Here is a 16,158-nt window from a genome sequence, read left to right as displayed (position 1 = left end):
TACAGTGCTATCCCTTAAACAAAATAAAGTGTAGTGATTTTTAGATTCTATAGAGAAAGAAATGCTATATGGTCACATCTGTTAGAGGAATTCCTTTGTTTAAAAACATACGCTTGCAAAGATTAAAAGCAGGTCATCTAGACTGTTCTTATACCAATAAACTTAACCACAATTCATTACTAGTCTAACTCTATGCATGGGTGGCAAAAGAGTTCAGACCATGTTGAGTACTTTTTTTTAACCATATCAACCTTCTCTGCAGGCTAGTCTAGGAGAATTGTGGCACTGTTTTGTGTGACAAATGCATACCATATAGACACTGCCTTGGTCCTAAACAAGGCATTAATAGATACCAAGAAGTTAACGGGTAAAATGAGTCAGTGCAGTACACTTACATCTTTGCACTGTTGGCTAATTTTGCTTTTGCATCTAGAAGAGTTCCTGCCTATTCCAAACTGGGTATGCACAAACAGTGTATTGTGGCTCCAAACTTCAACAGCCGAAGTGAGTCCCCAAGGAATTTTGTTGGTAATCTAGTTTGTGAGATTAGTGAGATGTGTCAGCCTGTCCCAAGCCACTCTTGTCTTTTTTTTTTTTTTATAAGACTGAGGAATTGATAAAAGTAATGTTCTGCTGTTTCAATCAGTAGCACATCAATATATGGCTGTAAGTGTTCTTATTGTTTAAGGTGGCTGTTTCCTTGATGATTTTGTGTGCAGTTGTTACAAAAAGTGGTTATATAACTGAAATTAAAATCCTGAGGTATCATCAACCAAGTAATGCCATCTTAAAACAAAGTGTGTCACCTTTAGCATATGGAAGTTTTCTTATTATCTAACATTGTTTTATAGGCCAAAGCCATGAACTTGTATGAGGCCTGCCTAACTCTGCTCCAGGTGTATTCCAAGAATAATCTAGGTCGACAACGGATAGATGTTACAGCAGAAGAAGACCAGTACCAGGATCTCCTTCTTATTATGGAGCTTCTCACTAATCTTCTATCAAAAGAATTCATAGATTTCAGTGATACAGGTATGAAAGAATTGGTGATTGCTGAACCATAACTTGTGTTCTGAACTGTAAAAACCATTGTGGGGCATGCGTTCAATCCAGGTAAAGTGAAAACTAAAGTTTAGGCTTGATTAAATCGGGATATGGAAATTACTATTTAATGTGCCAGTAACAAAGGAAGGACTTTTCACAGTATTCTAACATCTGAAATTATTATTGCCCTCATAAAATAAATAGGGCATGTCTGACACAGCTTGAAATCTGAATGTTGCAAGTCTGAACATGTAGTAGCAGCAGTTTTATAACAAAAAACCCATAGAGAAGTTGGAATAGTAAATCACCGCAAGAGAGCAGATGGATTATCTTAGTACAGGATCCAACTTTTGTGAAATGCTGAGCTCATTAACATTCCATCACACTTGAGGGTTTTCTGTATTCCTCATTCACAGAACATGCTTTATGGTATGTGGGTGTAGTTAAGGGTTCTTTTTTGTATCCCAGTCTGTTACTTTCTTCCATATATTTGCCACTTAAAATTGCAGCAGTCCTGAATATGATCTGCCAATTCTAGCTTAGCTGTGCTGCATTGCTTTTGAATAAGCTGAAACACATTTGCATGATTCAGATCTTACCATGTCCTATACAGTTTGCACAGAAAACATGCTCAGTAACAAACTGAATCTGCCTAGGTTGTTTTGATGTAGTTCATTGCATTTCTGAGGTACATCTTGAAAGAGAGAACCTTGTACTCTGAAAGCCTGTGCATCAGTCTAGTTTTTTGTCATGCATGCACAACACAAATACAGAACCAGATTTAGACTTTGTCCATTGAGTGGACAACTCAGTGCCATATAATGTATTCTCTTTGAGGTCAGACATTGGATATTAGTTGCATGGAAAACCCTGTAAAATACTTACCATGAAACTAAGGAATGTGAATACTATGTAAATGTAATGCCCAGAGATTGAATGTATTGAAAGTTGTCTGCATACTGTTGCTGACTCAATGCAGGAATTACAAAAGTAAGGTCACTGCCAGTTGATGGGAAATGTAGGTCTTAGCTGTAACTGGAGAAAAATTGGCAATGTCTAAACTATAGAATTTTCTGCATTAACTCTCCCATTTTTTTCTCCTTGTGTTTATAATGTAAATATATATATAAAGTATAAAAATGCAGTAATATTTTGCTCACTGTTTATGTGTGCAGGCATGAAGCAGCTATCACTAGAAACAAATGCAATGTTCTGTAATGGAAGGGAGTCCTCAGAGTATCTGAAGCGTTCTGTTTTAGCATGCCATCTGGTACATGTGATTATGAAATGCTTAGTCCTAATGAATATAAATATAGAGTGATGTGGCAGCCTCCACTCACTAAGTTTCTATTTTAATACAGTGCCTCATGTTTTTGTTTGGGGAGAGGGGAATAGTCCTATTTTTAAAAATGTCTTTACTATAAAGAAATGGGACTCTTCCTTCAATATGTTTAATCCTCCTTTTATACAAAACATTTTTTGTCTTTTCTACAGATGAAGTATTTAGAGGACATGAGCCTGGGCAAGCTACAAATAGATCTGTATCAGCAGCAGATGTTGTCTTATATGGGGTTAATCTAGTTCTGCCTCTAATGTCCCAGGATCTGCTGAAGGTAAGTATATTTTTACATATAGCTGCTAGAATATGAAAGCTTTATAGTAATGAATTCCCAGAATTCATTCCTATATGCATTCCACCTCCATAAGTTGAGTTTTCTAGGCTTTTTAAAATGTAAGTAACTGTTCCGTAGTTCTAGATACTGTTTGAAAAGAAATATTGTAAGCTGAGAAAATGTATATTTGAAGGGCCTAAACAAAACTTTTTTCTTCTGAAAGTGAGTCTGTGCAGGTCAACAGTTAGCCAAACCTGAAATGTGGCTTGTGGAATCCTTCTTCTGGTAGTGTCAAAAATGTGATAGGAAGCATAAACAGTGATATTAGTAAAAAAAAAAAAAAAAAAAAAAAATAAAATCTGGGAGCAAGTAGTAACTCTTTAATTATTTTCACAGTACAGCTGGCTTGCATATCATAGACATCAGCAGCTTGTCAGTAGAACAGTAAAATATGAAACAATGGAATGTCAGTATTTCATTGGGTTGCACTGTGTTAATGTTTTACTTTGAATCAGGGGAACGCTTCTGAAGTGTATCTCAGTTGTCCCCTCTTAACATGCTTTCTCATCTGGTAGCGCTTGCGGCGCGAGAGCTACGTCCATTTTAGATGGAACTGAGTCAAAGGATGTACCCTAGGAGCCCCTCTATTGTGCTCCAAGTGCTCATGAGGCTTTTACCCCACAGGACTAGACTTTTGCTCATGTCTGAAGTAAAGCTCCTTGAATTTGTACAGAGCAGATACCAGACTCCCATCATCAACTGTTTAGCTTTAGCAATCTTTTTTTATTGTACCACAGTGTTTGCTGCTAAAGTTTTAGCCATTCTAATGACTCTGAAGTTGTCTACTAAAATTGTCGTCTTCAGAAAGCATCAGTCCTGTCTCTTTGTACAGATGGAAATTATGTCAGAATAGAGTTATGTGATTGATTCTAAAATTACCATGTTTTTCTTTTGACAGTTTCCATCCCTATGTAATCAATATTACAAATTAATCACTTTCATCTGTGAGATATTCCCTGAGAAAATTCCACAACTTCCAGAGGACCTCTTTAAGAGCCTAATGTACTCACTGGAGTTAGGGATGTCATCGTATCCTTTATAGCACTTGGGAGTGTTTAAAAATCTGAGTTGCTTTTATAAGGACCTGTTAAAAATCTGATTTTTTTTTTCTTTGCATTTTTTTTCCTTTTCTATCAATATCTATATCTATAATTATATATTGGTAATTGACTCTTGCTCTCTGTTCTCTGGTGATTGAGAGTTTCACTGTAGTGTCTGTTGAGATTCTAGTATTAGCTGAGTTGCCTCTGACTTGTGTTGCTTGAATGCAGCCTTTAAGTGGTTTAGCATGTAAGTTTTTTCTGGCAGCCATTCCTGCCTCCCCCATTACTTCATTTCAGAGTGTGTAACTTCATAAGCCTTCAGCTGGTATCCCAAAGCCATTCCTGAATTAGTTTCTCAGCTGGTAATACAAAACATTGTTGCTGTTCTACTGGGCTGGCTCCAGAGCATTTCCTGTCAGGGTGCCAATGGGCTCTCCCTCTCATAATGGGAGTACCATTTTCACTAATCTGTGGCACGTGTCAGAAACAGATGAGCTTGACCATAAGGGACTCTTTCTGAAAATGTTATGTCAGAGAGGGTTATGTTACCTTAGGGCGTGTAGCTAATAAAAGAAGGCAACAAAGTTGGAATTCTTTTTTTCCCTTTTCTATTTTTTTAATTTAATTTTCTTATTAAGAGCTTTATAGTAAAAAGAAATCTCAGAACATATAAGCATTTAAAATATTTTCTAGTGACACAACTGGAAAGTTTTACCACAATTTAATTAAAATCTGACTTTGATTCTTTAACACCATTATCAGAATGAGTTCAGAGGTTTGCCAGCTCTGTCTGGAGGCTGTAACACCATTAGCAGAACAGTGTGCAAAAGCACAAGAAACAGATTCAACCCTTTTTCTAGCAACAAGGCACTTTCTTAAGGTAAGGTGTCTGTGTTTCGTGTTACTTTGTTTTTTTTGCATACAGGTAGCACCAAGAGGCCAAACAGTGATCATATCTGACAGGTAATCAGGATCACACATATCATAAGAAACAGTCTGTTACCTAAAAAACTGGCAGTTTAAGAAGAAAGAAAGCATGAAGGACTGGAGACACTGGACTAGAGTACAAAGGAGGATGGAGGTGTAGAGGGAGGAAATGACTTATTGCCAATCAACAAAAGACCTGAGCCTCGCAGAATGCAATTTATATTTATCCATGCTCTGCACATGAGCTCTGGAATGAACCTGATTGACAATTTTAGTAGTTACGCTTACTGTGAAAGCTGTGAAATAGAAAGCTTCCAGAATTGTGTGAACTGGAGGCTGGGTAGAGTGCTAAAACAAGAGGCAGAAAAAAGAGCATGGTTGGGAACTAGAAAGAAAATGCTGTCATTTATTCAATGTATCCAATGAATTATGCGTTTTCTTAATCCAGTATCATATTTAGTACTTTCCTTTTAGGACCATCCACTCTATCTCATCAAATTTTGGAGTGACCTGGTAGCAACCAGGTTCCTGCTAACTGGGAACAAAGTAATTGTGGAATTTGTGTGCTTGTCTTCTGATTTTGTACAGTCTTCAGTTTTCCTTAAGACATCTTTTCTTACCAAACTGACATTTGAACTTCTGGGGATTGCTCATTAAAAGCATACATCAGCCAAGCTGAGAGAATGAGAAACACCTTAAATAATTTTATTTGTCTTTATATTTCTTCTAAGTTAACATAGCTTTCTGCCTTTTCTCTAAATTTCTACTTAAAAATATAATACTGTTCTTATTAATCTGTTCCCTGTTTGGCTTTCTATGAGCTGTAGGAGTCTCGAAAACTTGAAAAAAAAGGTTCCCTGTTTTATTCTGGAAGACCAAAGGCTTTTTTTCATTATTTCTCTGGCATATCTGCAGCTTTTGGAGAAAAATGCAAGAGATGCCATTTCTCTCTGAAGAACACATATAAATCAACAACAGGTTTCAGTGCTTTGAGATGTGAATTTGTGCTGTTAAGCCAAGACTTGACTTCTGAAAGAACCTGGCTTTCCAATTACTGATACCTAAATTTAAAAAAAAAAAAAAAAAGGCAACAAAACAACCAACCACCTTGGATGTTTGTAAATACCTGTTCATTATTATTATCAGAAGTGAAGATGAGGTTCAGCAGCAAATGTTGGTAAAGTAGAAAGTTAAGTTTACACTTCCGTAACTACTTCTGTTTTGTAATTTCAGATGGTCTTTGATATGCTGGTACTTCAGAAGCACAATACAGAAATGACAACTGCAGCAGGTGAAGCATTCTACACATTGGTGTGTTTGCATCAGGTATGGCATTTAGACACTTACACCCTGAAAACCAATCATTTGTTAAAGGAGAGTGGTTAGTTACTGTGTGTCTGGCAAATCATAGAATTGTTCAGGCTGGAAGGGACCCTCAGGAGGTCTGTAGTCCAAGCTCTTGCTCGAAGTGGGGTCAACACTGAATTCAGATCAGGTTGCTCAGGACTTTTTCCAACTGTGTCTTGAAAACCTCCAAGATGGATATTCCAAAGCCTCTCCGAGCGGCCTGTTGAATGCTTTATTATCCTTATAATTCACGTGCTTTCAGCACCTGCCAGACAGTCTTGGTGGCCCACCACTGGACTTACTCAAGTTCATCAATATCCTTCTTGTGTTAAAGAGTCCAAAACTGGACACAGTATTCCACATCTAATCTAACAAGTGCTGTGTAAAGACAAACAATAAATACAGCCCAGTATGCTGCTAGTGTGCATTGCTGACAAGGCACACTGCTGACTTGCTTAGCCTGCTGTCCACCAGGACCTTCAGGTCCTTTATTCACCAGAACTGCTCCCCAGCCTGTCAGTTCCCAGTCTGTATAGTTGCAGCAGATTAGTCTGTTTCAGCTACAGGACTTTGCATTTGTCTTGTTGAATTTCGTGAGGTTCCTGTCAGTTCATTCCTCCAGCGTGACTAGATGTCTCTGAATGTCGGTCCTGCCCTTGAATGCACTGGCTGCACTCCCCAGTTTGGTTTCATCCACAGACTTGAGGAGAGTGCATTTCATCTCCTCCTCCAGGTCACTGACTAAAATATTTAACAGGACAAGGCCCAGATGAGAGCTCTCAGTGCCACTTGTAACCAGCTTCCAAGTGGAATGTGAGCCATTAACCACAATCCTTTAGAGGCTGATAATACAGGTGTGTTTTCACCCATGTAGTAGTCCACCCATCTAGACAATAAAATCCCAGCTTGGTTACAAGGATGCTGTGAAGACTGCTAAAGACTTGCTAACATCAGGCATCCACTGCTTTTCGCTCATCCACAGATGTAGTCGTTTCATCACAGAAGACAGGTTGGTAAAGCATGATTTACCCTTGGTAAATCCACGCTGGCTGTTCTCAGTCCCTTTCTCTTTCACATGCCCAGAGATAACTTCCACCAGTACTTGCTTCATGATCTTCTTAGTTGTTCAAAGATGATAGAGAGCAGCCTTGTAATGACATGAGGCAGATTTCTGAACCCTTGGATGGATTCTGTCAGGTCTCATGAGCTTGTATGCACCAAGATTTCTCATGAGATCCCTGGGTTGATCCTCTTTACTACTGGTAGTACCTCTCCTCATTGAACCCTGTCTCTAGTCATAAAGGTCTGGGAAAACCTGTCAGTGAAGACCAAGGCAAAGAAAACATGAGCATTTCAGCCTTATCTTTTGTCCGTTATCACTAAATCACCTGCTCCATTCAGCAGCAGGACCCACATTTTCCCTGTTCCTTCTTTTACTGTAAATGTATTGGTAGAGGCTGCTCTGGTTGTCCTTGGTGTCCCTTGCCAAATTCAGCTTTAGCTGAACTTTGCTTTTCTGTCATTGTTCTTGTCCAGACTATGTTTCTGTTTTCCTCCTTTGTAGCTGTCCCTGCTTCTATCTCCTGCATGTGTCCTTCTTGCACTAGAGTTCAGTTGTGAACTCCCTGCTTAGCTGGGTTGGTGTCCTGACGTGTTTATATTGTTTTCCTCAGTATCTGGACAGGCCATTCGTGTGCTTGGAAGAGGTTATCCTTAAAGACCTCTCAGCTGTCCTGAGCTCCTTTTGTCTTCAGAGCTCTCTCCCACAGGATCCCACCCACCAGTCTCCTGAATAAGCTGAAATGTGCTCTCTTGATGTCCAGGGTCTGTACTTGGCTGCCCTTTTTCCTCGCTCTCCTAAGGATCCTGAACTCCCCTATTTCATGATCACTGTAGCGAAGGCTGCCATTAATTACCACATGCCTGACCAGCTTTTCCTACCTGTGAGTAGCAGATGCAAATTCGCCCCTGGGTGGCCCACCTGGCATTCAAGCAAATGTCAGGGAGATAATCTCTTGTAAGTCTGATCTGTAAACTTCCTCAAGTTGCTTGAAGATGACTGTCATGGTTTAACCCCAGTCAGCAACTAAGCACCACGCAGCCGCTTCCCCCTCCCCCCTCCCAGTGGGGTGAGGAGGAGGAAAGGAAGAAAAAAAAAAAGTAAAACTCGTGGGTTGAGATAAGAACAGTTTAATCACTAAAGTAAAATAAAATATAGTAATAACAATAATAATAAAAATATATATTAATAATAATAATAATAGTAATGAAAAGGAATATAAAAAAAAAGAAAGAAAAATAAAAACCAAGAAAAGACAAGTGATGCACAATGCAATTGCTCACCACCCACTGACCGATGCCTGAGCAGCGATCCACCCCTCCTGGCCAACTCCCCCCAGTTTATATACTGGGCATGACGTTCCATGGTATGGAATACCCCTTTGGCTAGTTTGGGTCAGCTGTCCTGGGTCTGCTTCCTCCCAGCTTCTTGCACACCTGCTTGCTGGCAGAGCATGGGAAACTGAAAAGTCCTTGGCTTAAGATAAGCGCTACTTAGCAACAACTAAAACATCGGAGTGTTATCAGCATCATTCTCACACTAAATCCAAAACACAGCACTGTACCAGCTACTAAGAAGAGAGTTAACTCTGTCCCAGCTGAAACCAGGACAGTGACTCTGTCCACTACTCACCCTGTTTTGGTGATTTGTAACAAGCTCCTACCATGATGTCATCTTTACCACCTTTCCTCTGATCACGACCCATAAGCACTCAACTAGATTGTTGCCCAGTCTATAGAAAAGCATCCTTAATTTGAGCTGCCCTTTCACATAAATGCCAATCTTCTGTCCTCCACTTCCCTAAAGAGCCTCCGTCTGTCCATCGGAGCACTCCAGTCATGCCACTTGTCCCACCACATCTCAGTGCCTGCAGTGATGTTGCAGCTCTGCATCTGCACGTGGAGCTCTAGCTCTTCCAGTTTGTTTCCAAAGCTGAATGCATTTCTGCACAGACATTTGAGGTTGGCCTCCTTTCAACCTGTTTCGTCCTTCCTGATGAGCACTCTTAAATCCATCACACTTCCTTGCATTCTTACTACTCTTGGTCTCTGTCTCCTCACTTATCTACAAGCTGTTACCACCATCCCCCAACGTGCCCTTTAAAGCTCTTCCTGCCAGGTTGGCAAGCCTTCAGCAAAGATGTTCCTAAGCCACTTTGTCATATGGATCGTCTCTCTTGTTAGCAGCCCTCATCCCTCAAAGAGGAACTCATGATCATGTAAGACAAAAAGACCCTGTGACACCACCCACAGGTGGCAACTTCATGTTGTGTCTACCCCCACCCAAGCCCTTCACCAGTAGAATTGAGGGGACTGCCGTTCTGGTTCCTGTGTCCTTCACCCTTGCTCCCAGAGCTCAGCAGTCACTCTGGACTTGCTCCAGGTGCCCCTTGGCAGTGTCCTTTTAGTCATGTGTAACATGTTTCTTTGTCTTCTGTTTCTGTCCAAGTAAGCATGAGAGTAAGAAAGAAGCTCTTAGAAAGGAATCTAAGCTGTCTGTCCTAGGGAAGGGAATCTAGAAAAGGGAAAACCTGTGGGAGGAGATGGGTGGTACGGCATGCGGAACGCAGGGCAGGCGTGAAGAAAGAGAAGTGCGGTTTGCAGGAATAAGCCTATCCTAAGTAAGAGCCAGAAGGCACTTACTTTAAGGTGTGCCTTAAAGTTTTCTTACTCTGCATTGCAAAGCACTGTACGTAGCTCTAAAGGCTTCTTCAGCCTTACTAAAAAACCTGGTCTGATTGAAGGGCTTTATCTGGTTTAGAGGTAGGGGAAAGGCTGCGGGTCCATAGTTGCTTCTGGTACACTAGTCAGTGAAACTGGATAACGGGTGGAGAGGTATTGATAGTTTTGCCACAGCCTTGACTCTGGATTTTGTCCTGATGAGAGAAGTTGTATATGTTGTATCTTTTTTTTTTTTACGTTAATAAGACTCTTGTTTATTTAACAGGCTGAATATTCAGAGCTAGTTGAAACATTGCTATCAACTCAACAAGATCCAGTAATTTACCAGCGGTTAGCAGATGCCTTCAACAAGCTTACTGCAAGCAGCACTCCTCCTACACTGGACCGTAAGCAGAAGATGGCCTTCTTAAAGAGTTTAGAAGAATTTATGGCAAATGTTGGTGGACTTCTCTGTGTAAAATAAACAACAAAACTCTATGCCTAATTTAGACCCTTTCTGCAAAATGCACTGAGAAATGCTGAATGCTGACTAAATCTTGTACCTGTCTCTGGGTTCTTTGCAGCCATCTCAGATTCTAGAGAACCTGGAAGTTTGAACATAACACAATGGAATAGGAGAGGTCAACTTTGAATCAGCTTCTGCTATTATGTGTTAGCTGCAATCTGTTGTGCTTCTGTGTGGGAGAGAATGAACAGAAAATCTGAATTTAAATTTTTTCTATATATGTGCAAACAGATATGGGCACAATGAAAAATAAATGCAGTGCCTTTCCCCCCGCACTGATTTTAAAATATGAGTGGCCAGATAAACATACAGATTTCTTTTCTACCCAAAATCATGTTAGAGTGTGATGCAGATACATATAAAGCTCTAAACAGTTTAGCTGATTTTAAGCTTTATTTTTCCTCTCTTAAAGTTTGAGTTTGTGTTCCAATGGGGAAGAAAAACCAAATGGTATTTTAACTTGTGTTTAGTTCTGTTTTTCTACATCAACCTGACATTGCATGTTTAATGCAATGCAGGTTTTTACATTATGTTCTGCTGCCTAAAGTTCAGAAAAAAAGGTGTATATTTTTGTTCCCCTAAAATGAACTTTAGGAACTGTAGCCATTTCATTGCCTTAATTTAAAAGAAAAAAAAAAAGCTCGTATACTTTAGATAAGAAATTTAAGGCAAGATTTGACTCTTCAGAGTTGGTTTAGGATGTTGGCATTAAGCTGCTGTGTACCTGTTGCAGCCCTTCATGTTGACGTGTCATTTTGGAATGAGTGTCTAATGCAAGGTTCATGTGTAGTTTTACTTTCAGTATCTGTTTTGATTCATGCCCGGGTTGCACACAACTGCAATGTATTTCTACACTGAACTTTTTGCTTAAGCAATAACAACTCAAAAGGTGTAAATTACTGGCAAACTTTTTAAAGTTGGGGCATTAGCTAAAACAATTATGCTAGAACAGGGGTGTCAAAGCCTTTTACTCAAGGGCCATATTTGTTTGACTCAAGTCAAGAAAGGTAATTGGGATGTGTAGTGCTGGGGGGGATTTTTGGTTTTGCTGAATCTAGCTCCAGTTCTGCAGAGCCCTCCCAGCTGCTCTGCTCTTGCTCAGTTTTTTATATCAGCACTTTAGCTATTACGACAGCAGAATATAGTGCCCTGAGTATAGTGGACCAACAGGGAGAGCAGCACATGAATACAAAAGCAAGGCCTGATTTGTCTCCAGTCGTGAGCCAGAGAAAACTGAAGCAAACACAAATGCTGCATGTCTAGTAAAATTGATTTTTGTGGAAATACACAGAGGCAGAAGTGGGCCCTTTTGTTTAAGACATCTGCTAGATTATGCTGGTGAATATTTCCCATGTGTTTTTAAAATTTATATAAAATGTACAGTATACACCTTTACATGGCTATGTATAGCATCATGTTTGCAACTCTGTGCCATTCTTCAGCTATTCATCTCAAAATTAGTCACAATAGCCAGAATTTTTAGGAGACATAAATCTGTAATACTGTGCTGTAAGTGATCTAAGGCTTTTTTATTTTTTAGTTAAATCCATACCTGTCTCAAGCATGGATCCACAAGGCCAAAAATGCCATCTCTTCATTATACGTTTCTCTTTTAATTTATGTGAAAACTGGGCTAGGGCAGGTTTACACATTAGAAAGAGACCATAAAACTTCTTAGATAATGTACCTTCCCAGCTAGTATTTTATTTCTAAGATAATTTGCGTAGTATTTTAGAACAGGGGTGTTGCTTTCAATTTTTTCTTGAAACTCTAATGCTTTGCTTCAAAAGATTTCTTGACTGTGCACTTGCACAAAAGACAATGATCCTGGCAGATCCTTCTGTTTTTAACCTATTCTGATGGCTGATTTTTTAAAATTTGTCTGGGTTTTGCTATGTTTTTGAAACTGCTTCTGAAGTTTCTCTGAGTTTGTATGTCGCCTGGGGCAGCAGTTTTGAAACCTCATTTTTTTCAGATGAAGGGCATTAAAGCCTGGGAACATAAGTGGCAGTAGGAGCTGCTAGTTTGTCATGATGTGCTCGATGTCAAATATCTAGGCCAAAGTCTTTAAAGAGATCATAGCAAATACCTTCAAATTTTTTGGATCTGACTGAATAATTGATATACTCAATCATCATTTCTTTTATAACTAGCTCTGTCACTATCTTTTTTTTTTTAATCCTAAAGCTGGCTCGCTATTTAAAAATATTTATTAACTTTAAAATTTTGAAATCCTCTTGCATATTGTGATTGATGAATGGGAGCACAAATTCAGGACAAAGTAATGTACATACCCATTACTTTTCTTATCAGGCCCATTGTGTTGTAACAAGCAGAGACGCACAGCATCTTTTGACTATCAAGACTTGCTAAAGTATGAACGCTTACTTTCAAAGACTAGTTTTGAAGGTTGCTTAAAACTTTCCTTTGCCCTTCATTTAAAATTAATATTATATGTTAAAGGGAAACTGTCCTAGTAAGGTTTTTTTGTAATTTTCCTGCTTGATGTTATGCTAGGCAACATTCTTCCTTTCTTGTTTCTTAATTTTTCTTCCATTCTTGTATATTCAGCAGGGATCTTTCCATGCCATTTATGTTTCTTTTAGAGCAAATGCTAAGATGTCTCTGCTTAGTGACATCCATGAAATTGTTGCAAAAGGTTCTGGGAATAAGTTTTATTAATTCATACTCCTGCTGGCTAGGTAGCTGCTTCTACCTAAACTATTTGGCTTCTATATCCCTTCAAAATAAAAAAAAAAAAAGAAAAAAATCCTTCAGTGATCTTCTACACATCCAGTTGCTGTAAATCTTGATGCAAAAGCTCATTCAAGTCCATAGGAAAGACCTGTAGACCATTTTTAGTGAACATTGAGAGTTGGCTCCACGTAAGTGTTCTGAAATTTTTATAGCATCACTGCATTGATTTTTCCATTCACTGTGTGAAGTGAATAATGGTTCTGAAAATGCACCTGTTTTTTGAAGGAAAAAAAAGGCAACTCAAACTGAATTATAAATGCTGCATGATATAATTGTAGCAAATATATTCATCTAGACTTTTTTTTGCTAAAACAGATTATTGCTCCAGTGTTTTCATTCTGAGACTAGAAATCAAGTAGTTTCTTTCCCATTTTGCCAGCTCCTTCCCCATTGTAATAGCTAGTTCTAATGCTGGCATAATAATTTTCTGTTGTTCAACCTATAATTTTCAATGCTGGCAAGCATGACCATCTAGTTGGGTCATGAAATTCAAGACCTTCTTGAAAGCACAGATACACATGGACAGGGAGAAGTGGACTACTACTTCATGAAACTTCCACTTTCATGTGCATTTATGCCTTAATTATCTTCACTGAATTACCGCCGGAATCTGCTACTTATTGCCCAGAGGTTTGTGTTTCACTGTTTAGTGATAAAGGGCTCACCATTTTCCTCAGGAACGAGAAACTTGTTTTCTCAGCATGTCCAAATCTTACTAGTTGAAAGGGAGGGGGTTGAATCAGAGTCATCTCTTTGATAGTGCATAGCACTCACTGAAGCCCCAGTGTTTACCTGGGTAAATCCCTTTATATCTAAGCCATGTAGTTCTAGAAAATAAGCTTGCTCAGAGCAGTCAGCTGTCCATTTAAAATCTTAATTCTTTAAAAGGTAAATTCTAATTTGTGATCTGTAAAACTACTCAAAAATACAAATTGCAGGATTTCTCTTGTAAAACACTTCAAGTAATTTCAGTTTTGGTTAAATAATTACATAAGAAGGGGTGTTTTTTATGGAAGTAGCTTGATGAATATAAGCGCAGGAGTAGGAGCCAGGCTCCTCTAATTTTGTATCAGTTTTTCCACTGGATCCTCTGTGGCCATTGGCAAGTCGCTAGAACTATGTCATTGCTAAAATAGCGATAATACCTACCTACCTCACAGGGATGTTGTGAGGATTAGCTTATGCCTATAAAATGCATTGAGGATCTGAGATGCTATGTAAATATCAAATATTTTAATTTTAGTTTTGTGAGGTGTAAGATTTACTGTAATGAAAACAGAAGATTTTCATAATTATAAAGCCCAGTAGAGGCAGCAGTGGTGCAGTATTCCCCAAGACTGGTCTACTGCAGTACAGTAATGCTTGCTGTAAATTGTAGTTATTTCAATTACAGCCAATTGAAATGGTGACTTCTTAAATAAGGTAAGATTCCCCACCAGTGTGCCTCTGTTCTGGTCTACATAGTGAGAGGACAGTTGTTAGTTATTCAGGCTTTGGTGCCTCTACTTGTGACAAGTGCCACTTGTGGTGGTAGGGTTTTTTGTTTGGGTTGGTTTTGGTTTTTTACACTTTTCTGCAAGGAACAAACACCACTCATTTCTCCCATATCTATTCCAGTCACCCAGTATAACCAAAGCCTAATGGTAACAATTAAAATTTAAAGAGCCAGCCCTGCCCCCTCTGTAAATTTGCTTTTAATATGAGTAGATTGTGCCCTCTCTGCGGTAAATGAGATTAATGCTTTCTAGCACTAATCATGAAGCAAATCATGAAGTGTGATTTGCTTTAGAGCCTTAAGCTCTCGGCTGTCTTACAAAACCCTTTTTCAATATGAGATTTCTTGGGGCCCTAGCAACTGAGAAATAAGATATCCCTGGCTTTCCCTTCTGCTCAGTGAATTAAAGTAGCTTCTGCTTTTCCATTTCTTCCCTTTCCCTATCCTGCTTTTCCTGTCCTTTTAAGCCATTCTTATAAAAGATTTGGAAGACCCTTCCAACCTCAAGGGAAAGATACTACCCATGTGATTTTCCAATCTATTACAGCTTGGTACTTGAAACTGATTAAATCTTTTCTAATAGCATTCCCCAGCACATTTCACTCTCCCATTGAACCATTCTAGAGTTTATAATTAGGAAAAAAATATTATCCTCTTTTATTTGTTCCCTTTGTGCAAAATAAGGAACCTCCATGCAGTGAACATGCAGTTTTAAGGCAATAAATGCTAGTACTGCTGTTGGTCAAGTGTGTAAATATTTTAAATGTATAATTCAGTACTATGTTGAGTTTATATATTAAAAATGCAGGGATTGAAGTGCTAGTTGATTTCAAGTATTGTTTTACCTGTACAGTTGAAGATATGAAGTTGCATAGAAATATTTCACAATTTGTTGCAATAAGACTTGGGAAATGGCTGTGTAATCAAGCCTTATCACAACTGAATTTTCAATTTTGAAATGAACACTTCGTGTATTTTTAAGATCCATAAGCAGGAGGAGGATAAAATTGTTTTCCACTAAAGACTTTTATTATTTTGTTTTGGCCGTGTGTGATTTGTGTGTATTCTTGTTTAATATTTTTCTAAAATCTCACCTGTGTTGAATCCCTGAAATAGCATTTGTTATACCTCCTTACAGTAGAAACAAAAATAGGCATGTTATGAAACCTCAGGCTACATGTTGTGCTCTTCGGCTACTGTGAATGCACAGTAATTCAGTTAAAGTTGATGGGGTAACTTTAATTTACATTGGCACTTAAGGCATGAGTTTGTCCATCAACAGAAAAAAAATGTGATTAGGTGTGTGACAGGAGTATCTCACACTGGACTGCAAATTACTAGAAGTGGCTGTGAATATATAAACAAATTAATCTTTTCCCCCATCCTCCAAAAAAGGTTTAATAGTGACTTCTCAGGTCACTATTATTGGTGGTGTTTGTCTACCCAGAAGGAATACTGATTTCTGGGTCTTGATTTTTATTTTTTGTGTGTGTAGATTTAATCTAAACAGTTTCTGATGATATCTGGCATGGAAATGTTCTCCAAGCTCGTAATCTGTTCCCATGTAAGTGACATCTAACAGTGTGTTACTTCATGTATATCAGAGAAGTTCAGTTACAGGCAGCA

General features: G+C 38.7%; 1 protein-coding gene across 1 annotated transcript in view; it reads left to right on the top strand.

Moving 5' to 3' along the window:
- The window catches only part of XPO4 (exportin 4), a 55,723-nt gene extending 44,968 nt beyond the window's left edge, over positions 1–10,755 (top strand). The window contains exons 17-22 of the mRNA XM_050897414.1: positions 852–1,032; positions 2,539–2,657; positions 3,616–3,746; positions 4,523–4,640; positions 5,921–6,013; positions 10,041–10,755. Of these exons, the coding sequence (XP_050753371.1) occupies positions 852–1,032; positions 2,539–2,657; positions 3,616–3,746; positions 4,523–4,640; positions 5,921–6,013; positions 10,041–10,238 (840 nt within the window). The 3' untranslated portion in view covers positions 10,239–10,755. The remainder of the gene's footprint in view (positions 1–851; positions 1,033–2,538; positions 2,658–3,615; positions 3,747–4,522; positions 4,641–5,920; positions 6,014–10,040) is intronic.
- The last annotated feature ends 5,403 nt before the right edge of the window (positions 10,756–16,158 follow it).

Source organism: Gymnogyps californianus, chromosome 1 (assembly GCF_018139145.2).
Source record: "Gymnogyps californianus isolate 813 chromosome 1, ASM1813914v2, whole genome shotgun sequence".
Lineage (NCBI taxonomy): Eukaryota > Metazoa > Chordata > Aves > Accipitriformes > Cathartidae > Gymnogyps > Gymnogyps californianus.
The sequence above is the reverse complement of the archived record's forward strand: the minus strand, read 5'-3'. Positions and strand labels throughout refer to the sequence as shown.